Source organism: Haemaphysalis longicornis, unplaced genomic scaffold, assembly GCF_048455015.1.
Source record: "Haemaphysalis longicornis isolate Haplotype H1 unplaced genomic scaffold, Haemaphysalis longicornis Haplotype H1 scaffold_3, whole genome shotgun sequence".
Classification (NCBI taxonomy): Eukaryota; Metazoa; Arthropoda; class Arachnida; order Ixodida; family Ixodidae; genus Haemaphysalis; species Haemaphysalis longicornis.
In genome coordinates this window covers 181,224,704-181,244,981 of record NW_027526335.1, presented here as the reverse complement: position 1 = coordinate 181,244,981, position 20,278 = coordinate 181,224,704, and the positions used below count along the sequence as shown (strand labels likewise).

The window sequence follows — 20,278 nt, the reverse complement described above, 5'->3', positions numbered from 1 at the left end:
AGTACAAAACATACTCCGCTTGTAAAAAATGTTCTGTCCACCCGTGTAAATCTCCAAGTTGCAGCTCTCTTCACCTTTTTTCTCGTTTGGCGGCTTTTCTTACACCCTTTTCTTTGAAACCCTTTTTCTTAGTTTCCAAAACCCTAATTTGTAGCTCTACACCCCTTTGGAAAAAAGGGTGCTGAAGTAATGAACACCCTTCGTGAAAGGTGTTGCGACGGCGAGGAATATTTGTTTGGTATGAATAAAATTCTATGACTTATTGATTATAACTACCGCGCGATTAAAACGTTTTTGCAAATCCGAATGCTGATTTGTGTATGCTCACATTAAAACGCATATTTCCGAAATTAGAGCTAAAATATCTTATTTTGGCGACAACCCCGCCGACTCTCTCGGAGGACTTTCCTCTGCTCCCTATGGAAGCACGAGCAAAAGATGTATTTTCAAGTATGTTCTCGCTGTACCGTTGGTATTTTTAACAATGCATTTATTGGTCAGGTGTGACTTGTGCGTGTTGAATATTTCTTTATGTCATGCTGCGCTCTCGGCCCATTCACACCGTCACGCGTAGCTCCGCTGCCCACATCCTTATTTTAGGGTGTTGAGCAATCTTACACCCTTTTTTGAGGGCGTTTACGCGAACCCCGTTTTTTCATCCTTACACCCTTTTCTAGCCAAAACACACGTTAAAGGTGTTTGCCATGGGACAACATTCGTACCCCATTTTCGGCTAAAAAGGGTGTAAGAAAGTTTAGTGTGAGCACAAAAAACGCGTTAAAAATATTTTAGCCACAAATTATCAAAATGGCTCGCGGTCATGCCTCGAGCTTGTGGCTCCGGCACCATGCGAAACAGCAACAAAAGTCCAAACAGGTTTCGCGCCACCAGTACTAAAAGTAGTATGTTTGTGTTTATGACGAAAGGGTATCCACGACGGAAGAGCGCCAGAACTATGTTAGGAGGTACCTCAATGTGCTTGGTTGGTGGTTCAAATATGTGAGGAAAGTATGGTATCTCCTAAAAAAACTGGCGAAACTTGCACTAAGTCGCACAAAGCTTGAACCATAGCGAGGCTGCAGGGTTTCTTTCTGCGTGGGCACTGAAGGACACACCACTACGTATTTGTACAAGTTTGGAATTGTTTATTTACATGTTCCGTCGTCCCTTTGCACTGTGATAGGAGTTGTCATCCTCAAATGCATCGATATCGTCGTGCTCCTCATGCCAAGCATTACATGCGCGGTAGCACTTGACGACAGCTGGGTCGCAGCGGCGGCGCGTGCATGCACGACGCATGCGCGGCGTGTTCCTGCAGTCGCCTCGAGGTTCCGTGGTGCAGGTTTGCTCCAGCTGTGGCGTTGTTGTTTGCTGACAACCCGAGGCGCTCCTCGCGGTTTTCGCGAGTTTTTGTTTTTTTTGCTAAAGGTATTGCGCGAGCCTGGCACGCTCGACGGTCGCCGAGAGGCACGCGCTCAGCGTTTTCTTGCTATTTATAACGGTTACGCGTTACGCGCCACAAATTACGGCCAGCTACAACAGGTCCGCTGTAAAAATGCTGAGTAGGCGGGTGTAGAGGACCTTTACACTAAAACGTGACAATGCTCGTAATGGTGCATGAAGGTGATTATTGGTAAAGGCGTGCCGGCGCTCGAAGACTCGGTGTGCTACGCGAACGGGGCCCCCGCGCACACAGAGGAATAATCAGGACCTCCCTTACGCTGAGGAGGTCTGAGGTCACACGCCGTACGAGATGAGTTGTAGAAAGCCGACATCTTCAAGGAGAGTTATATTACGTCGGTTTGTGAACATGCGTTGATCAGCTAAAAACAGTGAGGGGTATAATGGGATTTTTTGCGCTCAATTACAGGGTAATGTCGCCGTCTGGCTTCATGGCATGTTGCGCACCCGAGTAACATGTGGAGAACGGAAAGGCGTTCCCCACATTTGTGAAAAACTGGCGGCGGTGGGGCGTTCATAAGGTATGAATGTGTTGCGTGAGTGCAGCCTATGCGAAGCTTACATATGAAAATTTCTGTGAATCTCGTCTTTTTCTCTGTAATGTACAGTCTTTGTTGTGGGTCAATCCGGAAACGAGCAGGCTGCAAGAAATTCAATGTACAAGCTTACGTCCCGAGCGAGGCTGAAACTTTTCATGCAGGAAAGCTAGAGGAAACACCTTTCTTTCTTACTGCCTTCATTTTTTTTAACATTTACCGGTAAAGCCGATTCTTTGAATTCTTTGTGGTCGAGAAGGCTTAAGATTGGCCCACAAAATTTTGACAAAGGGTGTAGCGACTTATTATAACACGTTTCATAACATGTGGCTGTTTATCTGTTTGCGTGCCTTGATTTTGTGTCACAGTTTTTGTAGTTCCCCTCGTACCACTCGCGCCCCAGCAGTGCGAACGCGGGAAATTTAAATTCAATTAAGCAAACCTCTGTTGCGCTCATTGAAGGAGCGAGACAAGATGGGAGCATCGTGAGAGGTGAGGGCTACGTGACAGGGACGGCCGAAGACGGTCGTCTTTCGACGACATTCGCAACGAAGCGACCGGATACGTGGACATTTTTTTTTCTTAGTGTCGATTTGGTGTCCAGACATGGTATACGTACCGTGCGGTCGAGTCGCCTATACCCCGATGACGCGTACGTAAGAAGTGGCCGGTGCGATGTGGCCTCCATGTCAACGAGCTCTTCGATCTTCAGCAGGTTGCGCTTCTTGGTAGTAGTCGTTGCACCCGGAGCTGCACAATGACCGACAGTGAGCGCCCTCCGTGACACCGTATGCTATGCAGCCTAGAGGCTTAACACTAGAGGTACCACCTTTCTCAAAATTTTTTAACACGAAAGTTTTTTTTTTTCCGGGATTCACGAAGATTTCACAAAGGTTTCACGAAGATTTCACGAAGAAAAACACTAAGCGATATAACTTGCTGCCAATTATTTTTACTTGTGTGCGACAATCAACCATTTTGCCCAGGATTGTATTTTTTTAAATATTTCTGTAATGGATCCAATACTAGCCGTACAGGCTATGGATCCAGGTTCCTCATCATCATGTTTTGTGATGTTTTTCTATAAAATAAACTATGAAATGTACTTTGTTCTTGTTGTTACGTCATATCCGTCACGGAAGTGACGCCAGTACAACGAAGCAAGCGGCCTGTAAAGAGTCCACTCCTGCACGCCGGGTCTTCTTGCGGGGAAGCAACCTTTAGTACTAAAGAGTACGTTATATTTAGGGTTCTTCATTTTCGGGTTTTACGATTTAACACGACAGTGTTTTATGCCGGGATACACCGAGATTTCACTGACGTCACATCCGTCACGGAAATGTCGTCAGTACACCTTTGCCGAAGCGACCCGCCAGCAGGACGTCGCTCGCCAAGCACACCCACAAGACAGCCGCCGACCCGCAAATCATGCTCAGCTACAGATTTCGCTGCCCATTTCACTTTCGTGTTTTACCGATTTCTATGGCAGAGCAATCAACCACAGTTTTTGTGAGCCTTCTCGACCCGAATGAATTCAAAGATTACGCTCTACCTTTAAATGTTACAAAAATAATTTATAACAGCAAGCAAGAAAGTGTTTTCTCCAGTTTTCCGACATCAAAAGTTTCAGCATCGCACGGGGCGTAAGCTTGTACATTGAATTTCTTGTGGCCTCCTCGTTTCCGGCTTGTCCTAGAAAATTTTCACTAAGACTGTACCTTTCCTGCTCAATGGACAATATAAATGGGGCCATAAAGACAATATAAAACTTTGTCCGATTTGAAGAACCAGCTTTTGGTCACTGACTCAGCTCCATTCCAGGCCCCCAGATGTTTTTTTAATCGGAAAAAATGTGAGAAATATCAAAAAAACATTCAATTTTAGCGCTATACAGTGGTTTAACGTGGGCAGATATGAAGGCAAGCACTAAGAACGTAGTTCTCAGTGTGCGAATGTGCAGTGAGCTAACTGCATCTTCGCATTCAAGTCACACGATCAAATGTAACTGCAATCGTCCAGTCATGTTTTTCGGCGGTGCGTAAAGTGCGCGGCCGCCATTCAAAGCAACAGGACTCTGTAACGTCATGTAGAAATCTCGGACAGGCGGCTGGGAAGTGGCAACTGCTTCGCCTGTTTTCCTACATATTTCTACTATTTGTATACAATAAAATTGGTATCATTGTTATCTGGACAAAGCAATCTTCTGAGTAAACCAAACTTGCATTTAGGCTCTGTAGCCCTTTTGACACTCTCATCGTATCAGTGTAGTATAAACGGCCAATGACGTCATTCGAAAGAAATTCCGCCTAACGTTAGGATGCTATTTTCATTCTTAAATATGTTTAGCTCAAAAACGAAAGACGATGCACAAGAAAGGAGGCAGGACAAGCGCTAACTTTCAAATGCACTTTAATGACCGGCAGAGCGGGTAAATGTTGAACAACTGGGGCATGCGCAGCATGCGCCACAATGGGTAATCACAAGTGCGCATATGTGTTCCTCAAACGAAACGCTCGAAAAAAATTACACCATCTTCCCGAGGGGAACCCTGAGATGATGCGAAGCATCGCGGAGTTCCCTTTATTTTCACTTGCGTTGGTTACCCACATCGCGTGAACGTTGTTGTAAACTCCGCGATGCTTCGCATCACCTCAGGGTTCCTTTCTGACAAACGGCTCTGTTACCTGGTTGGCTGATGCTGGCTGAACTTGTGTCAGCCAATCCGCTATCAGGACTGTCGGTACTCATCAGACGCCGGAGCGAGACTCATCCGACTAAGCAAATTAGGCAGCGGCGCGTGCACGCGGTTATATATAACGCAGGCGTGGAGAGGAGGACGGAGGGGGAGGTCCGCATGCGCGCGCTATCGTGCAACTGGCGTGGAGAGGAGGACGGAGGGAGCAGCGCGCTATCACACAGCTGGCGTGGAGAGGAGGACGGAGGGAGGTAGCGCGTTATCGCGCAGCTGGCGTGGAGAGGAGGACGGAGTGAGAAGCGCATTATCGCACAGCTGGCGTGGAGAAGGGTATGAGGAGGGGAGGTGCGGGCGCCAACGGACAACGTACAATGGACAACGGACATAGTCCCGAGCAAAAGATGCTTTGCATCTAAAAGATTTCTCTGAGTTAAACAGGGACACCGACGTATTATCGCCTTCATGCTTGATATAAAATGCTTCCAACAGTTCCCGTGCTGTCGCATCTCTGCTCCTACCCAGAATTTTAATCTCCCCCAGAAGTGTCTCACTGTCCTCTCTCCTTTCTTCTGTATCGTCTTTCGGTTTCGCGCTAAACATATTTAAGAAGCATGAACTAACAGCCCCCCCAACAAGTTTTGTTAAACTATTTTATTATACTATCATCATCATGTCATAATCAGCCTATTCGTGCCAACGGAAGGGCGAAGGCCTCCTTTAGATAATTTCAAACACTCGTGTTGCGGGCTTTCCGAATCCAATCCTTTCCCCAGTTTTCTTGTTTCAACCGTCTACAGAGCCTTTTGTCTGCGCCGATTACGTTTATCGCTCTTGGGTAGCGTTTCGTTAAGCGGAAGACGGACAGCCCGCCTCTATGACGTCCGACATCCGCATTGCCGGACTTCCACAACCCTGCTTCTTTATCTTAATGTGAGCTACAATGTTTTTCACCCGAGTGTGTTCCATAGTACGCAGGTGGTTTACTTAGTTATAAGTGATAGTACAACCAGCATTCCCCTTTTTGTGGCTCCTCGGAGGTGAACTTTCTTTCAAGGTACTTAGTAAGACCCCACATTCCAGCCTCGTATATGTTCACCGGAAGGGCAGCTTGCAGCATCTGATTTCGGAATAGTTAATCGATGCAGCCCAACCAATACCAGTTCGGCTTTTAATTTTCTTCCCGTGATTACGATCAGCACTAACAACTTGCCTAAGATAATGATTACCATCCACTTCTTCTGGTACTTGATTGCCAGCGTTGACGGAGTTTTTCTGTGCATTTTAGCGTCTATCATTACTTTCATATTTTTTCTTAACCGTGCCACTAAGCCTCCTCTATTATAATTCGTGAAGCATGCTTTAAGTCCTGACTTTCCTGCCTGAATAAGAACTTCATCCTCAAATATCAACTCAAGTATTTGCCATTTTGTTTGTATCTTGATATTTTCCCCAATTAAGCTTCCCTTCACCCCTTTTATACGGGCTGTGAGTAATTTTAGTCATCCTGCCTCCCTGTCGAAGGCACTTCCTCATAGGGAACTTAGTCTTATCAAGGAGTACCGTACAGGTGCATATCCTGTTTCCGTTCCGGAATAGCGCTATGGTTTGGACTATCATCACCTTTCAATAATCAATCACCGCGACTCTGTCCACTGAGTAAAATGCTTTTGCATAGCTTCCTAACGTCATATACACAGATTGGTAACATCCCGCTGGCTCTGTTATTACCTCTTTCATGGCACGAAAGCATTTACAGCTGAGAGTAATATTTCATGAATCCAGCCTGTTTTCTCGGTTGATGAGATTCTGGCGTGTCCTTTATGCGGTCAAGTATTTCTTTTGTGAATATCTTGTATGCAACAGAGTGTAGCCTCTCGCCAGTTTTGGGAACCGAAATTATGCCCTCAATCGCCCATTTTTGTGGTACATTAACGATTGCGCGAAAAGGTTTGCGCGAATTCTGTGCGAAAATTCTGTGCTAACTCTGTGAAATATATTTTTTTTCTAAAATTTCCTCCACCATGTTACAATACGCTGGAGGGAACTCTATGGCTACCCGAAGCATTTCCTTTTTTCGTCCCTTTGAGCGCCGTGGCCACATTATCTCTAGTGATAGTTGTAAACTGTCCTATGATGCCAGTACTACCAAAAACTTCAGGGTACACTCTAAATCTGGATCCGCACAAGATACACTTAGTAACTGGACCTTTTTGGCAAAAAATTCCGTTATATATTTGTTACCGTGGTCCACATACCGTGGACAAGCAAGTAGAACAGTGCACCACACATTTTTAGCAGCTACATTATGTGGATCGGCGTTCCAAATAAAGCTATACGGATCACTGTTCCAAATAAACGGGTAGTTTAGGTGACTGGAATACTGATCCACGTAAACTGGTTATGGATTTGTCCAGTGTGCCGTTCCAGGTACCTTCAGACCAGCTGTTTAGTTAAAACGGTGTTCCTATAGACGTTGCCAAGCAGTAATGCGAAGTTGTGCAGAAATTTCCCGCTAATTGCAATATATCACCCATGTTTATTCTCAATTCACCCTTTAGTTTCATGTTGTTCCTAAACGTCTTCGACTTTTTAATACTTTTTCAATTCTCTGCATTCTTCTATGCACATAGTTACCCTCCTTCCCATGCCAACTCAGAAGATCTTGATCTGCAGTACGTATACTTAATCTCTAGCCCTGCAATGCAAAGGTTCGCCCACTTCCCGCGTAACGTAACAACCTTTCAGCTCACTCCCCCCATACCGTCTTCACGAGTGATACGAGCGGGATTCGCAAGAAATTTTTGCGGCGGGCCGATTCAACACTCGTTGGCACCGCTTTCGGGCCAGCCACTACGCCAACCCGGAGGACACATCGAGTGGAAGAGAGGTGAAGTGGAGGGGCTTTGTTACGAAGGCTCGGGTGGACGTTTTGTTTCTTGTTGCTAGCTTGCACCAAAGATAAATTCCGTGTCCCTCTAATGTTTCTTCTCATCCTCCTCTGTATGTTATGAGAAGAGGAAGAATGCTTCCTTTCCGCTCGCCCCAAATGGAGAGAAGTGTACGACGCACCATTATGTAGTTGTGTACTCTCTAAGAAATCGCCGCGGCTGGGCTTCACCGCAACTCTCAAGAACGATCAATCAGCGTGACCAAACGCGCGAATTTGGCGAATGACAAGGTGCAGCATGCAATTAAAGTAAAATATAGAACTTGCGCTTGGAACCCGCCTTGGTGGCTGAGTGGCTAAGGCGTTGCGCTGCTGAGCACGAGGTCGCGAGTTCGATTCCCGGCCGCGGCGCCCGCTTTTCTGATGGAGGCGAAAAGCAAAAATGACCGTGTGTACAAGATTTCGGCGCACGTTAAAGATCCCCAGGTGGTAAAAAATTAATCCGTAGCCCTCCCCTACGGCGCGCCTCATCGCCTGACCTGCGTCGGCGCGTAAACCCTACAATCAATCAATCAATCAATCAATCAATCAATCAAGAACCTGTGCTTGGAGAGCAGCGCACATGCACATGGACGCATTTCGCTGTTATCCTAGCGCATATCCTACGTCGGATACTGGTACTCCTCATTCGCCAAATTCGCACATTTGGTCACGCTCTTTGGTTGTTCCGGGGCGTTGTAATAAAGCCCACCTGTGGTGACGTTTTACGGTGTATGGCAATTAAGACGCAGGTGGTGGTCAAAGAACTTTTCCGGCTTGTTCTATCAGCCACACACGTGATGACTCCCTGGAAAGACGACTCGCTTACACAGATTGAGAGTGCTGTGCTCGGCCTCATTGCTAGTAGCGTCTGACGACGGTGACAACTGCATGAGCTCGTAGATGGCCGGAATGTTGCAGAGGGTTGAGCTCGAGCGCAAGCGGTTCCAGTCGAACTCCTCGAAGAAGGAGTGCGTCTGCGGCGAAATGAAACATCCATGCGGGTACACATTGCGCGTACGGTATATTCAGGCCTTCAAAAGAATTACTCGTGGCACTTAACTCGGCTTACGTGCTTTGAAGCAGAAAGCCGGGCGATTCTTTCCACCTCTCGGTCTAAAATTGCAACAGGAGTACCGCAAAACGCTAACACGAATTCCTGTCGTACGACAAAAAAACTTTGTTGTGACAACAGAAGTTCTGTTGTTACGACAAAGCCATCTGCTGTTACGCCACACATTTCTCCCGTAACTACAAAGTCATTTTTCCCAACGACAAACATTCCTGTAGTCTCAACAGAACTCCATTTACGCTACTCTTCACAAGGGGCAATAACATTCAAATCATGTGCTACTACTGATAGAACATAAAGATCATGACAAGACATGAATTCGGCACCACGGAACGTCAGAATCAAGACAGGAATACGACACACAACACAACATCGGAATCCCGACACCACAAGAATATGACAGGACGACAGTACGACACGTGAAAATAGGACACACTACAGAAATTCTTCTCGCCATTTTCTACTGGGCTATTTCTTAAGCGATACACTCTAACTGCGTCTCTTCGATTTAATTATACTTTGACGGGAATTACTTTTACTGGTCCCTTTACGGTTACATCGTGTCTGCGTTTCCTTCATCACTTCCATGCCTTCCCGCTTTGCCGCGTATAACTCGAACAAGCTTACGGTTAGCCCACGCCCCCTTTCCTAAAATCAGAGTTGGGCGCTGCTGGGCTGCACCTGTTCTGCTCACGTGTCATTCCGTTATCACGCGGCACGCGCTATTATAGCTTTCATTGCACAGCTCCAAAGGTACGCAGACAGCGCGGTTGGTAGCGCACTCGGTTCCTGCTCTGGAGATGCGTTTCAACGCACCGACATGCTCAACAAAGTTGGAGACCACATTGATTTCAAATGCAGTAGAAACATATTTAAAACACAGGCGAAAGAATACCACTTAAATCAGAATATCTGCTTCAACGGCTAGAACTGTGGATGTTGTTTAGACTTGTTTAATACGCAGGTTTTTAGTTGTGTCTATCTTTAAAACTCAATCATACTTCTACCCTGATTGTCCAGTTGTGCTTTGGTTTACTTTAATCTTTCGTACTCTAATGTACTTTACTGTATCTTACCCATATTTGTTCTTTAATGTCTTGGGCTCTACATGTAGCTAGTATTTTTATAACTACAACATTATAATTTCCAGCTTGTTTAATTTTGCTTCTTCCTTGTACTGAACCAAAGAGGGCTGGGCCTCTGTCAGGCTTTTTAGCCTTTATTCCCTGCCTGCCTCCTCGTAGTTCTGAGGAAATAAAATCTTTGAAATCTTTGCAATCTTTGAAATCCAGATTCAACTCCCACGTGTTTTTTAAGGCGAAGCTCTCTATTCCTCACTGATGGCGACCGCCCCGTCCATCCCCAAAACGCACTGCCCGAAAGCCAACCTTAGGCGATGGGTTTTATTAAATGACGATTATTACGATAGACGAAAGTTAAGGCACATCATGCACCTCAAGAAAAAAAGGAAACGCTTCCCATGGTCGGAATCAAAACAGGGTCCCTCGCGTCGAAAAGCCGACGTCTATCTGACTGCGCCTTTCCAAACCGGTTGAAGCAGTGGGGAGATAAAGATAAGCTTTCTTCGTCTCACTGACGGCGACCGTCCTATGTGAACCCCTACAACTCCAACGACGGCGAGCGAATCCCTCGCCAGAAAGCTGAGTGCCCCAACAATCGTTGTCGTTCGAGGAAGAGCCGTCAGCTTTGCATTTACTCTATACGACTTCGGCCATTTTCTTGGCAGGACAAGGACAACGACGACGGCGGCGTTGGTTTTCCTCAGAACGGAGCACTTCCGGCTTAAGCCTTAAAAATTAATGCAAAACGCATCAGTGGGACTCTAGGATTCCGTTAGCATTGCATTTCTGAAGGTACAGGGGGGATTAAAAGAAATACGAACAAGCGAGCGCACAGCCTCCGACGCATGCTCCACCATCTGGCAGCTAAGTCAGCAAACTGCGCGCATGCGCACTTCTTTGAGAGCGAGTGTGGCCTACATTTATGGGAAATGTTTCGACACCGGTCGTTTGTTTTGAGGCGCCTTTTCACGCTGCGTCGCCGCTGAGCAGGATGATAGTTGAAGGGCATCATGCTAGCTCTAATGCATAGAGTTTCATACTAATATATGCTAGAGGGAAATCTGGCGCCACTGTCTAGGGGAGCAGCGCTTCAGCGAGCGTTCCGTCATGTGCCGGGCAGGCACGTTCCACTTATCCTTGGCATGGCTCAAGAACTGGCTGAAACGTTGGCTCTGGCAGCAAAAAAGCAACAATATTACTGTATAATGGTCATGAAATTTGTTTTGTTATTATAAAATTGAACATCGAAAAAGATTAATTTGTCAGTGATTATTTGAAGCTTCATGTACGATCAACAAGAAAAAAATGGTGGCGTTTTTTGTTTGTTTTTTTTTTTTTTGACTAAGAGACAAAAACGAAGCCAATATGGCTAGCTGAGCCAAGTAGGCGAAGAACGTCGCTAGCGGCAATGGCGCCGCCCACAGCGGCCCGCGACTGCAGCGACAGATTTTGCTCTAGTATATATTAGTACGAAACTCTATGCTCTAATAATCCTGTTGCGCGCTTGGCTCCCGAATGTCGTACATGAGAGGATGCTCAGTGACGGCAAAGCATAACAAACGCCTCAAAATAAATCACCGCCGTCGCTTCTTTATCCAACATCTTCCCTAACAGTAGGCCACACTGTGAAACCCACTGAAAGAACTGCGCATGCGCGCAGTTCATTCAGGGTGCGGCCAGATGGTGCCAGACGGTGCGGCATGCGTCGGAGGCTGTGTACGCGCTCCATTTTTCGTATTTCTTTTATTCGCCCCTGTACGTACAGCTAGAGATGCAAGTTTTCATAAAATTTTGAGGGGCGCGAAAAAAAAACTACTTCTTTCATCTTTTCTTTAGAAAAATATGAAAAATTTATAAAAAATGATACCGCACACCTCTATAACAAAATTCGACGTGCTTAGGTGAAAGCCTCAGATGCCTCATCAAGCGTGAAAAGTGACCGTAGTTGCTGGCGGCTACACGAATGAAACCAAATTTCAGCCGCTGTAAGAAGAAAATAAGTAAATATTATATACATAGAAATTCATTTGTGTTTGAATGTGATTTGAACCCGTGTCTCCAAGAGCCCCAGCCAAGTGTGGTCGCTGCAGCACTAGCCCCGTACCGTGCCAGGACGGAACGAGAATTATGCGTGCCGTATGATGCGTGCGGCATGACAGGCGAACTTCACGGCACCTCAAACACGATGCAGCAGTGAAGAATTATTCGACAATCACTGGCTTTCACGACCGAATCACTTAAAAGACTTGCGTGCCTAATACATTTTCGGTTAGCAGTGAAAAGAATGTAATTTTTACATATGTTGCATCATAAAAGTCGCCGCAGAGCTCCCGCTCTCAAAATCTGCGCACGATTTCATGTCAAATCATAGATTTCATGAAGCGTTTCCTCAGTGCAGATTGGTCATAGCACAAAGAATTTCCCAAGAGAAGCTGTTTTTTTTTTTCAATGCTATCCTGGTCGAAGAAAACGAAAAAGACCTGTTCTTTTCCTTATGCTTTTCTGTTGTTGTTTTTTTTTTTCAACCACACATCTCTACTACTCTGCCCTGCAGGAGAAGAGAACCCAGGCACATGCTCTCATCCCTCATCAACAAGTCAGGCCACAAACGCTGAGGGAGTGGACCCACCACGAAGTGTCTACAGAACACTCCTGAGGAAGATGGTCCTCGACTCTTTCCTCGTATATGTTCGATAAGCCGCCATACAGGGCCACCTTTATTCGGGACACATGCTCTTCCCCCCCGCCCATCCTCCAACTCTATTCCCCCCTCTCCCGCTCCGGCGATGACAAAGGTCAAGGCACGGAGTGCAATTAAGGTTAACAAATACATATTACAACCACACGTCTCCACATACAGCAGCATGCGCGCTGCTGCAAGCAGCGGGCGTCCTTCTCCTACCTTAATGTCGCGGTACTGCTTGGAGCCGAGGCGCTCGACGGGGTTCTTCTTGAGCAGGAGGAACACCATGTCCTTGGCGATGGCGCTGGCGGACTGCGAGTGCATGGACATCCTCGGCCACCTCAGTGGCGACGCGATGATGCGGTCACGCAGAAGCTTCTTCGTCTTGCCCCGGAACGGCACCCGGCCGGTCATCAGCTTGTAGAAGACCACGCCGGTTGACCACCAGTCGCACGCGCGGCCTGCGCACAAGATGCGGCATTCAGCGCCCGTCTTCCGCCCGCATATGAAGCTGCAGAAACTTCTGGAATGAGCATAGCGAGGGGAGATTCGCGAGGATCTAGAAGGCCACCAATCAGGTCCATATTGAATATAGCCGACTACCTTGCTGCTCTTCAGGTTCGGAGGAAACGAGCTTTGTACTACAAAGGTTTGACCTGCAATACTCTGCTTGGCAACTGTTACCAAGCAAAGTATTTCAGATCCCCAGAGAAGGCAAGCGTGGCAGGGGGCGGCAGAAGGTTAGATGGGCATATGAGATCAGGAATTTTGCGGGGATACATTGGTCGCAGTTAGCACAGGGCCGGGATAACTGGAGATTAATGGGAGAGGCCTTTTCCCTGCAGTGGGCTTACATTGGCTGATGATGATGACTGCTTGGTTTACTTCCCAGCAATTCAACCCATTGACCACGATAACTGGGACTAACGGAGCCGAGTCTCCGAATTCTTAGACTGAGCGTGAAATGTCAAGAAAAAAGTTTACCATCGTTTCTCAAAGAAAGTTGAGAGGAGCGTGGAAGCTGCAAAGTACGCGCGTCCACCCTCCGCTGAAAGTGCGTCCAGCGGATAACAAAACCTTCAAATACCCAAATCGCAATTGAGGAACGAACCCATGCGACGATTTTTTACGGACTACCCAAACGCATCTTCGAACGAGCGAAATATATACCGATACGTGGCTAATGCGAAAAAGGTGTACTGTTGTACTCCGCCATGATCGATGCGTTTATTGTCTTTTCTAGAATCGTTCCTTTTTCGCCATTTTTAAGTAATTACCATTTTGACCCCATGGAACGGTTCACGCACCCGTCGTGTGTCCAGAAATCTCACCAGAGCTTTTCGGTCGATCAGCCTGTCTACGGGAAAATGCATTAGTTTTTTGACAGGACGCAATCGGTCCCACTGCGAAAGATTCCGCTTTAAAAATTCTGGTTGCTTGGCTGCAAGCGTCGTCGAAAGACGATAGTTTTTTGCTGCCACTGCAAAGACACACCCCTTTTACCACTTCCATGATAAATGCAATGCGGTTTTTTGAATTCCATTCAATTTTCCCGCTCTTTCACTGCTCATGCACCATCTGGTTGCAGAGGGCGTGACCTTGCTGAATTGCTAACAATGGAGATGTTTAAGCTTGAGTTCCATCTGTGCCTTCCGTCGCTCAAAACTCTGCGCAGCCAAGTGCAGAGGAGAAAAATGCTCGGTCAACAAGTGTGAGGGCAAGTGGCGAGGAGGCAAGGAGCTGACGAGCAGGTGTGGGGAGTGGGCGCCACAAAGAGGGAACGCTTCGGTGGTCGGAATCGATCCCTCGGTGCCTCGCGGTCCCTCGCGTTGCGACACGGGACATCGCGCTATCTTTGCATTCGGGGCGTTCAGCATTTCCTTCGGCTGAGTTGAAATGGACCATAGAGTTTCATACTAATATATACTAGAGGGAAACCTGGCGCCACTGTCTAGGGGAGCTCCGCTTCAGCGAGCGTTCTGTCATGTACCCGGCAGGGACGTTCCACTTGTCCTTTGCATGGCTCAACAACAGGCTGAAAACTTGGTTTTTGCTTCCAAAAAGCAACAGTGTTACTGCAGACGATTAATCGAATTTGTTTTGTTATTATAAAATTCAGGCTCCAGAAAGGTTTCTTTATCAGGGATTATTTAGCAGTTTCATGCAAGATGAACAAGAAAAAATGTTACCCTTTTTGTCCAGGTTGGCTTCGAGACAAAAAAAAAAGAAGACATGCGGCTAGCCAAGCCAAGTAAGCGAGGAACGTCGCTAGCTGCAATGGCGCCACTCGCGGTGGCCCGTGACTGCAGCGCCACATTTCCCTCTAGTCTATATTAGTATGAAACTCTAGGAAATGGACAGATGTTCGGGTGGGGAGGCGCGCGTCAGGTATTGGCTGCGCCTTGTGATGATGTAAGCTCTGACGTGCAGGTGTTCTCCTGGTTGATAGAGATGGAGTGCGCCCGGCGGGATCACTATCCGATCTACTGATAAGATGGGCAGACGTAAGAAAAGTAAGTCAAAGATAGTGAACACCAGCAGCTCCGCTGCTTCCTCAGTCTCGCATCTCAATAGCGATGGTGGCTGAATTTTTTATTACGCCTTTTTGATTATTTGGTTTTCTAAAAAACGCTATAACGCACGTTCTTAATTAAAATAGCATTGGTTCTGATGATTAAGTGCTGATGTCTTGCCGCAAATACGCCTGGTTTCATTGGCGCTGCGTCAAGCGAACATTTACGACACATGCAAGTGGTTTTGGTTATTTTGGAATAGTTTTGCCTACATAGTATCATGTTGCCACCCACGGCACAGTTGTCTTGAAGAAAAAACAAGTTCATTTGAGTAAAGTTAAGCTCCGCTAACAACTCAAAGAATACACAGGCGGCAAAGCAGCAGTCAACAAAGTGACGTGCGCAGGCGACTGTCGGCGAATCCAATACCGGGGCGGCTTCCTAGGGAGTAGTTATCTTTCGGCGCGGTTTTTTCTCGAAACGTCCAATTACAACGAGAACACTGCAGATCAAAGAACATTATTCTAGGCTAGTGACGTCAGAACAAAAAACTCTCCCTATCAAAATAATATCGCCCATGCGGCATTCAAAAGAAAGGAAATGAATGCACTTTGCTTGAAGCACTGCTAACACAGCCGGGCGCCGCCGGCTGGTAAATACAGAACAGAAGTATACAAAGAGAATGCACGGTTTGCGGCAACATATTTTGTTGACTGTTACAACTTCTGGCCGGATAGATGATTCAAGGGACAGACAGACAGACGGACAGACCAAAATTTTCCCGTTCGGACATCCCAAGACAGGCTATTATCTTTAAACATGGCTACGCTTTCGCGCTAGATGACACGATGAGGACGGCTTGTATTCAGTGGTACTACCACGCAGGTTACATATTTTATGCTAAATCGTAAGGCGGTCCTCGTCGTGAGCCCAGCTTATTCCATTGGTTCGAATCAGTGGTCAACCACTGTAAAGGTCCATGGGGGCACCCCATAGTACAAGGAATATTAAAAACAGTACGTCCAGCAGCGCAGCAATCCCTTATTTGTTTCGTGAACTGCATCCATTGTAGGCACAGTTTGAAACCCGCTAGTAACGAACCGCACTCGATAGGTTCGTTTCTTTTACCACTCCTATTCTTATTTTCAAGCCCCTAACGCACACCGATCATTTCTTGTAACATTATGTCGTCGAAATGAGAAACGGTTACTGACGGGTAAGCTGACGGTTAACCTGACTAATGGTGACTGACGGAATATGAATCGGTTAATCTTTATGGTTACTGACGTCGTGTAGAGAACGGCTGCTGTGAAGGTAGGATTTACGTTTCTTGTTAAGTGCCTAGAAGTTCGCTGTAAAAAAAACCTGCAGCTTACCATAGGGCCTTCGCTTGAGAATTTCAGGAGCCATGTAAGGTATTGTCCCGGCGGATTCACCATCCCTGAACTCGAATGGCGTCCTCTGGAAGTAGCCTCTCATCGCACGCTTGGAAACTGCAAGAGAGAGGGGCGACGAGCGATCTTCAGTGTTGCCAGCGCTTGGTTCTTCCTCTCAACGCGCACTCACAGTGTCCGAGGCAAACTTTATTGGTGTCGAAGTCTATCAGCTTGATTCGCCCTCCCGGGACCACGAGCATGCTGGAAAGAGAAGCGGTCAGGCGTCAACGGCACGCCCAGCATGGGCAGCGGGGCGGACGTCTGTAAAGGCGGAGCTCGCTCACTTGGACACCTTGATGTCCCGGTGCAGGAATCCCTTGAGGTGCATGTGCTCCACGGCGAGAATGAGCTGACCCATGACGATGCGCACATGGTCGATGGGCAGGAACACAGCCCGTTCCAGCACGCGCAGCAGGTCAACTCCGCACACGTACTCCATCATCGTCAGGTACGCGTCCTGCATGGTTTGTCCAGTTACAGATGACATGGTGCTGACATGCCGTCACTCTGTTCAAATGGTCAAGAAACCGCTCCTACAATCACTGAAGTTATGCAGAGTGATTTACTGACCTGTGCGCAAAAAAAAATAAAGTTAGCCGCTGTTGATTCTCAACAATTCAAATTTGATGGGTTTTAAGCGCAGAAGATAAAAATAAACAAGAAACGCATTTTGGTTCATCCAGTAATTACTAGATGGCGCTAGCTGTCTCGGAAGCAAGGCTTTTATTTTTTATTTCCGTGCAGAAGACGCATATCTCCAATATAAGCAAACTAGGCCGTTGTGCACATTTATGTGTATTAGTAAAGGTGTGTGTTTTTATTGGTGTAGGATGGTTTTTAAGTCCGTGGGTCATGAACGGCTAAGACCCATAGCAATGTTAACAGGTGAGCCCTACGTTATGAAGGGTTCAGGATTAACTTTAAAGACGATAGTCTTTCTTGGGCTACTTAAACCCAGAAATTTTGGTCTGTCTGTCTGTCTGTCTGAGTCTAGATTCAGCCACCCGGCCAAAGTAATATAGATATTGCGCAATATTCATATACTCACAGCCAAAGGTAAACGTTCATACTTGTTTATACGTTCCGGTTTATACGTTCGGTTTATACGTTCATACTTGTCAACTTTGTTGAACAAGAACAAGACATTACGCAAATATAAGACAGGAAATTAGTACACAAGGGATATTTACAGTGTTCCTTTATTTAAAAATTCCTGGATGCTTGGTTTTTCGATAGAAATTTATATTCTACATCTACTGCAGAAAAACGCCGCCTGCTGTTGCCCGCGCTACCTCCTGGCGGCATATCAAAAATCACGCGGCAACAGCCACGAATGGTTCCACTAGCTAGGTTCCACGTTCTGCTTGGAACGCACGTGGAGCCAGGGCACGCGGTTTTATTAACATTGTAGTCAGCCGTGTCGATTCACGCGCGTTTCCGCCGTACTGCAGCGCTGGCATAGAGGAACCCGGCCTGCAGCAGTGGAAGGCGGTATATTCAAATCGCCTTGAGCGAACCTTTAGTGTGTTTACCTTGGCATGAGCGCGACGGTACAGGAATAGCATGAGAGGTGAGCGAGAAAGCAAAAGAGGGCATTTCCTTGGCAAATGTCTACAAAGACTATCGTCTTTTGCCGACATTTGCAACGAAAGGAGCAGATACGCGGCCAATTTTTTCGACCACCTAGAGTTCTGCAACGCGCGCCGCTATCTCGGCTACGGGCGTTCTTGTCTTTCGCCCCCGTCAGAAAAACGGCCGCCAGGCAGGGATCAAACCCACGTCCTTGAGCTCAGCAGCACAACGCCTAAGCCACTGAGCGACCGCGGCAGGTTGGGCTGCTGGGGTTGCCACTCGATATATGTAATTTCAAATCAAATTCAATTCAATTCAATTTCAAAAGAAGGACCGTCGTTCGAATCCCGGGGCCGGACAATTCCCACCGGATTAAAAAAAATCCGCATAATGATGGAATTGCACAGAGGGGCTTGGGGTGCGGCCTGACCCCGGCGACCATTGCCGGCAATGCACTTCCTCACCAGAGCAGGATTGGCCACCCTGGTGTAGTAACGGCAACAACCTCCCATGAATACGCCAATTAACCCACGGCCCTCAGTCCCCAGCAGCTGCGAAGCAACTGACTCGGCGGCGGTCAGACCTGTGACGCAGCAGAGGGTGCTAAGAATCCCTGGATCCGGACAGGCCGCCAATGGAATCTGAACCTGGCAACGTTTAACGTGCGAACCTTATCTAGCGAAGCCAATCTCGAGGTGTTGTTCGAGGAATTAGAGGGCATTAAATGGGATGTAATAGGGCTTAGCGAGGTTAGGAGGGCAGGCGAAGCCTTTACGGTGCTGAAAAATGGACACGTCCTATGTTACTGTGGTCTAGAGGACAGAAGAGAACTGGGAGTGGGATTTCTAGTCAATAAAAGCATAGCTGGCAACATAGACGAATACTATAGCATTAATGAAAGGGCAGCAGGTCTTGTCATTAGGCTCAATAAGAGGTACAAGCTCAACGTGGTGCAGGGCTACGCGCCCACATCCAGCCACGACGACCAAGTAGTGGAACGCTTCTCTGAAGATGTGGAATCGGCAATGGCTAAAGTAAAAACACAGTATACCGTAGTTATGGGGGACTTCAATGCTAAAGTAGGCAAGAATCAGGCTGGAGACAAGGCAGTTGGGAACTATGGTCTGGGCTGTAGAAATAGCAGGGGGGACCTACTAGTTGAGTTTGCAGAACGGAATAACCTACGCATAATGAATACCTTCTTCTGTAAACGGGAGAGTAGGAAGTGGACCTGGAGGAGCGCGAATGGGGAGCACAAAAATGAAATAGACTTCATATTATGCGATAACCCCGGCGTCATGCAGGATGTGGAAGTGCTCGGAAGGGTAAGGCGTAGTGACCACCGTATGGTAAGATCTCGAATTAGGCTAGATTTGAGGAGGGACCGCAACAAGCTAGTACGAAAGAAGCCGATAAATGAGCTAACAGTAAGACGTAAAGTAGAAGAATTCAGGATCGAGGTGCAGAACTCATATTCGGCCCTTAACGAGGAAGCCGAGCTTAAGACACAGGAAGCCAGCGACAACCTTACACGCATTATCACGGAGTGTGCAGTAGAAGTCGGGGGCACTATGGCTAGACAGGATACTAGTAAACTTTCACAGGAGGCGAAAGATATAATCAGGAAACGGCAAACCATGAGAATGTCTACCGCAGCTGACAGAATAGAACTAGCCGAGCTCTCGAAGTTAATCAATAAGCGTAAGACAGCTGACATACGGAAGTATAATATGGAGAGGATCGACTACGCTGTAAAGAATGGAGGTAGCCTGAAAGCAGTGAAGAGACGTCTTGGCGTGGGGAAAAATCAGATGTATGCACTTAAGGATAAGCAAGGCAACGTCATCACAAATAGGGATAAAATAGTCACAGTGGCCGAGGAGTTCTATTAGGATCTGTACAGTAGCCGGGACATACAGGATAATGCCGAACGAGACAGTAGTTAAGAGGAGATAGACATCCCACCAGTAACGACCGAAGAAGTAAGGAAGGCCTTGAAAGAAATGAAAGGGGGCAAAGCACCTGGTGAGGATCAGATAACAGCAGACCTCTTGAAGGATGGCGGAGAAATTGTACTTGAAAAACTGGCAAGCCTGTATACGCAATGCCTAATGACCGCAATGGTACCGGAATCTTGGAAGAACGCGAACATCATCCTAATCCATAAGAAAGGCGACATGAAGGACTTGAAAAATTAGAGGCCATTCAGCTAACTGTCAGTCGTCTAGAAGGTATTTACCAAGGTAATCGCTAGCCGAATCTCGGCAACCTTAGATTTCAGTCAACCTAAAGAACAAGCAGG

The 20,278-nt window shown here is 47.0% G+C and overlaps 1 protein-coding gene across 1 annotated transcript in view; it reads right to left on the bottom strand.

Moving 5' to 3' along the window:
- LOC144175575 (uncharacterized) overlaps positions 1-20,278 on the bottom strand; it is a 58,378-nt gene that overhangs the window by 24,894 nt on the left and 13,206 nt on the right. The window contains exons 6-11 of the mRNA XM_077704633.1: positions 16,689-16,861; positions 16,535-16,605; positions 16,345-16,461; positions 12,675-12,916; positions 8,448-8,595; positions 2,617-2,747 (exon numbers count right to left, since the gene is read on the bottom strand). Coding sequence (XP_077560759.1) covers positions 2,617-2,747; positions 8,448-8,595; positions 12,675-12,916; positions 16,345-16,461; positions 16,535-16,605; positions 16,689-16,861 — 882 coding nt within the window. The remainder of the gene's footprint in view (positions 1-2,616; positions 2,748-8,447; positions 8,596-12,674; positions 12,917-16,344; positions 16,462-16,534; positions 16,606-16,688; positions 16,862-20,278) is intronic.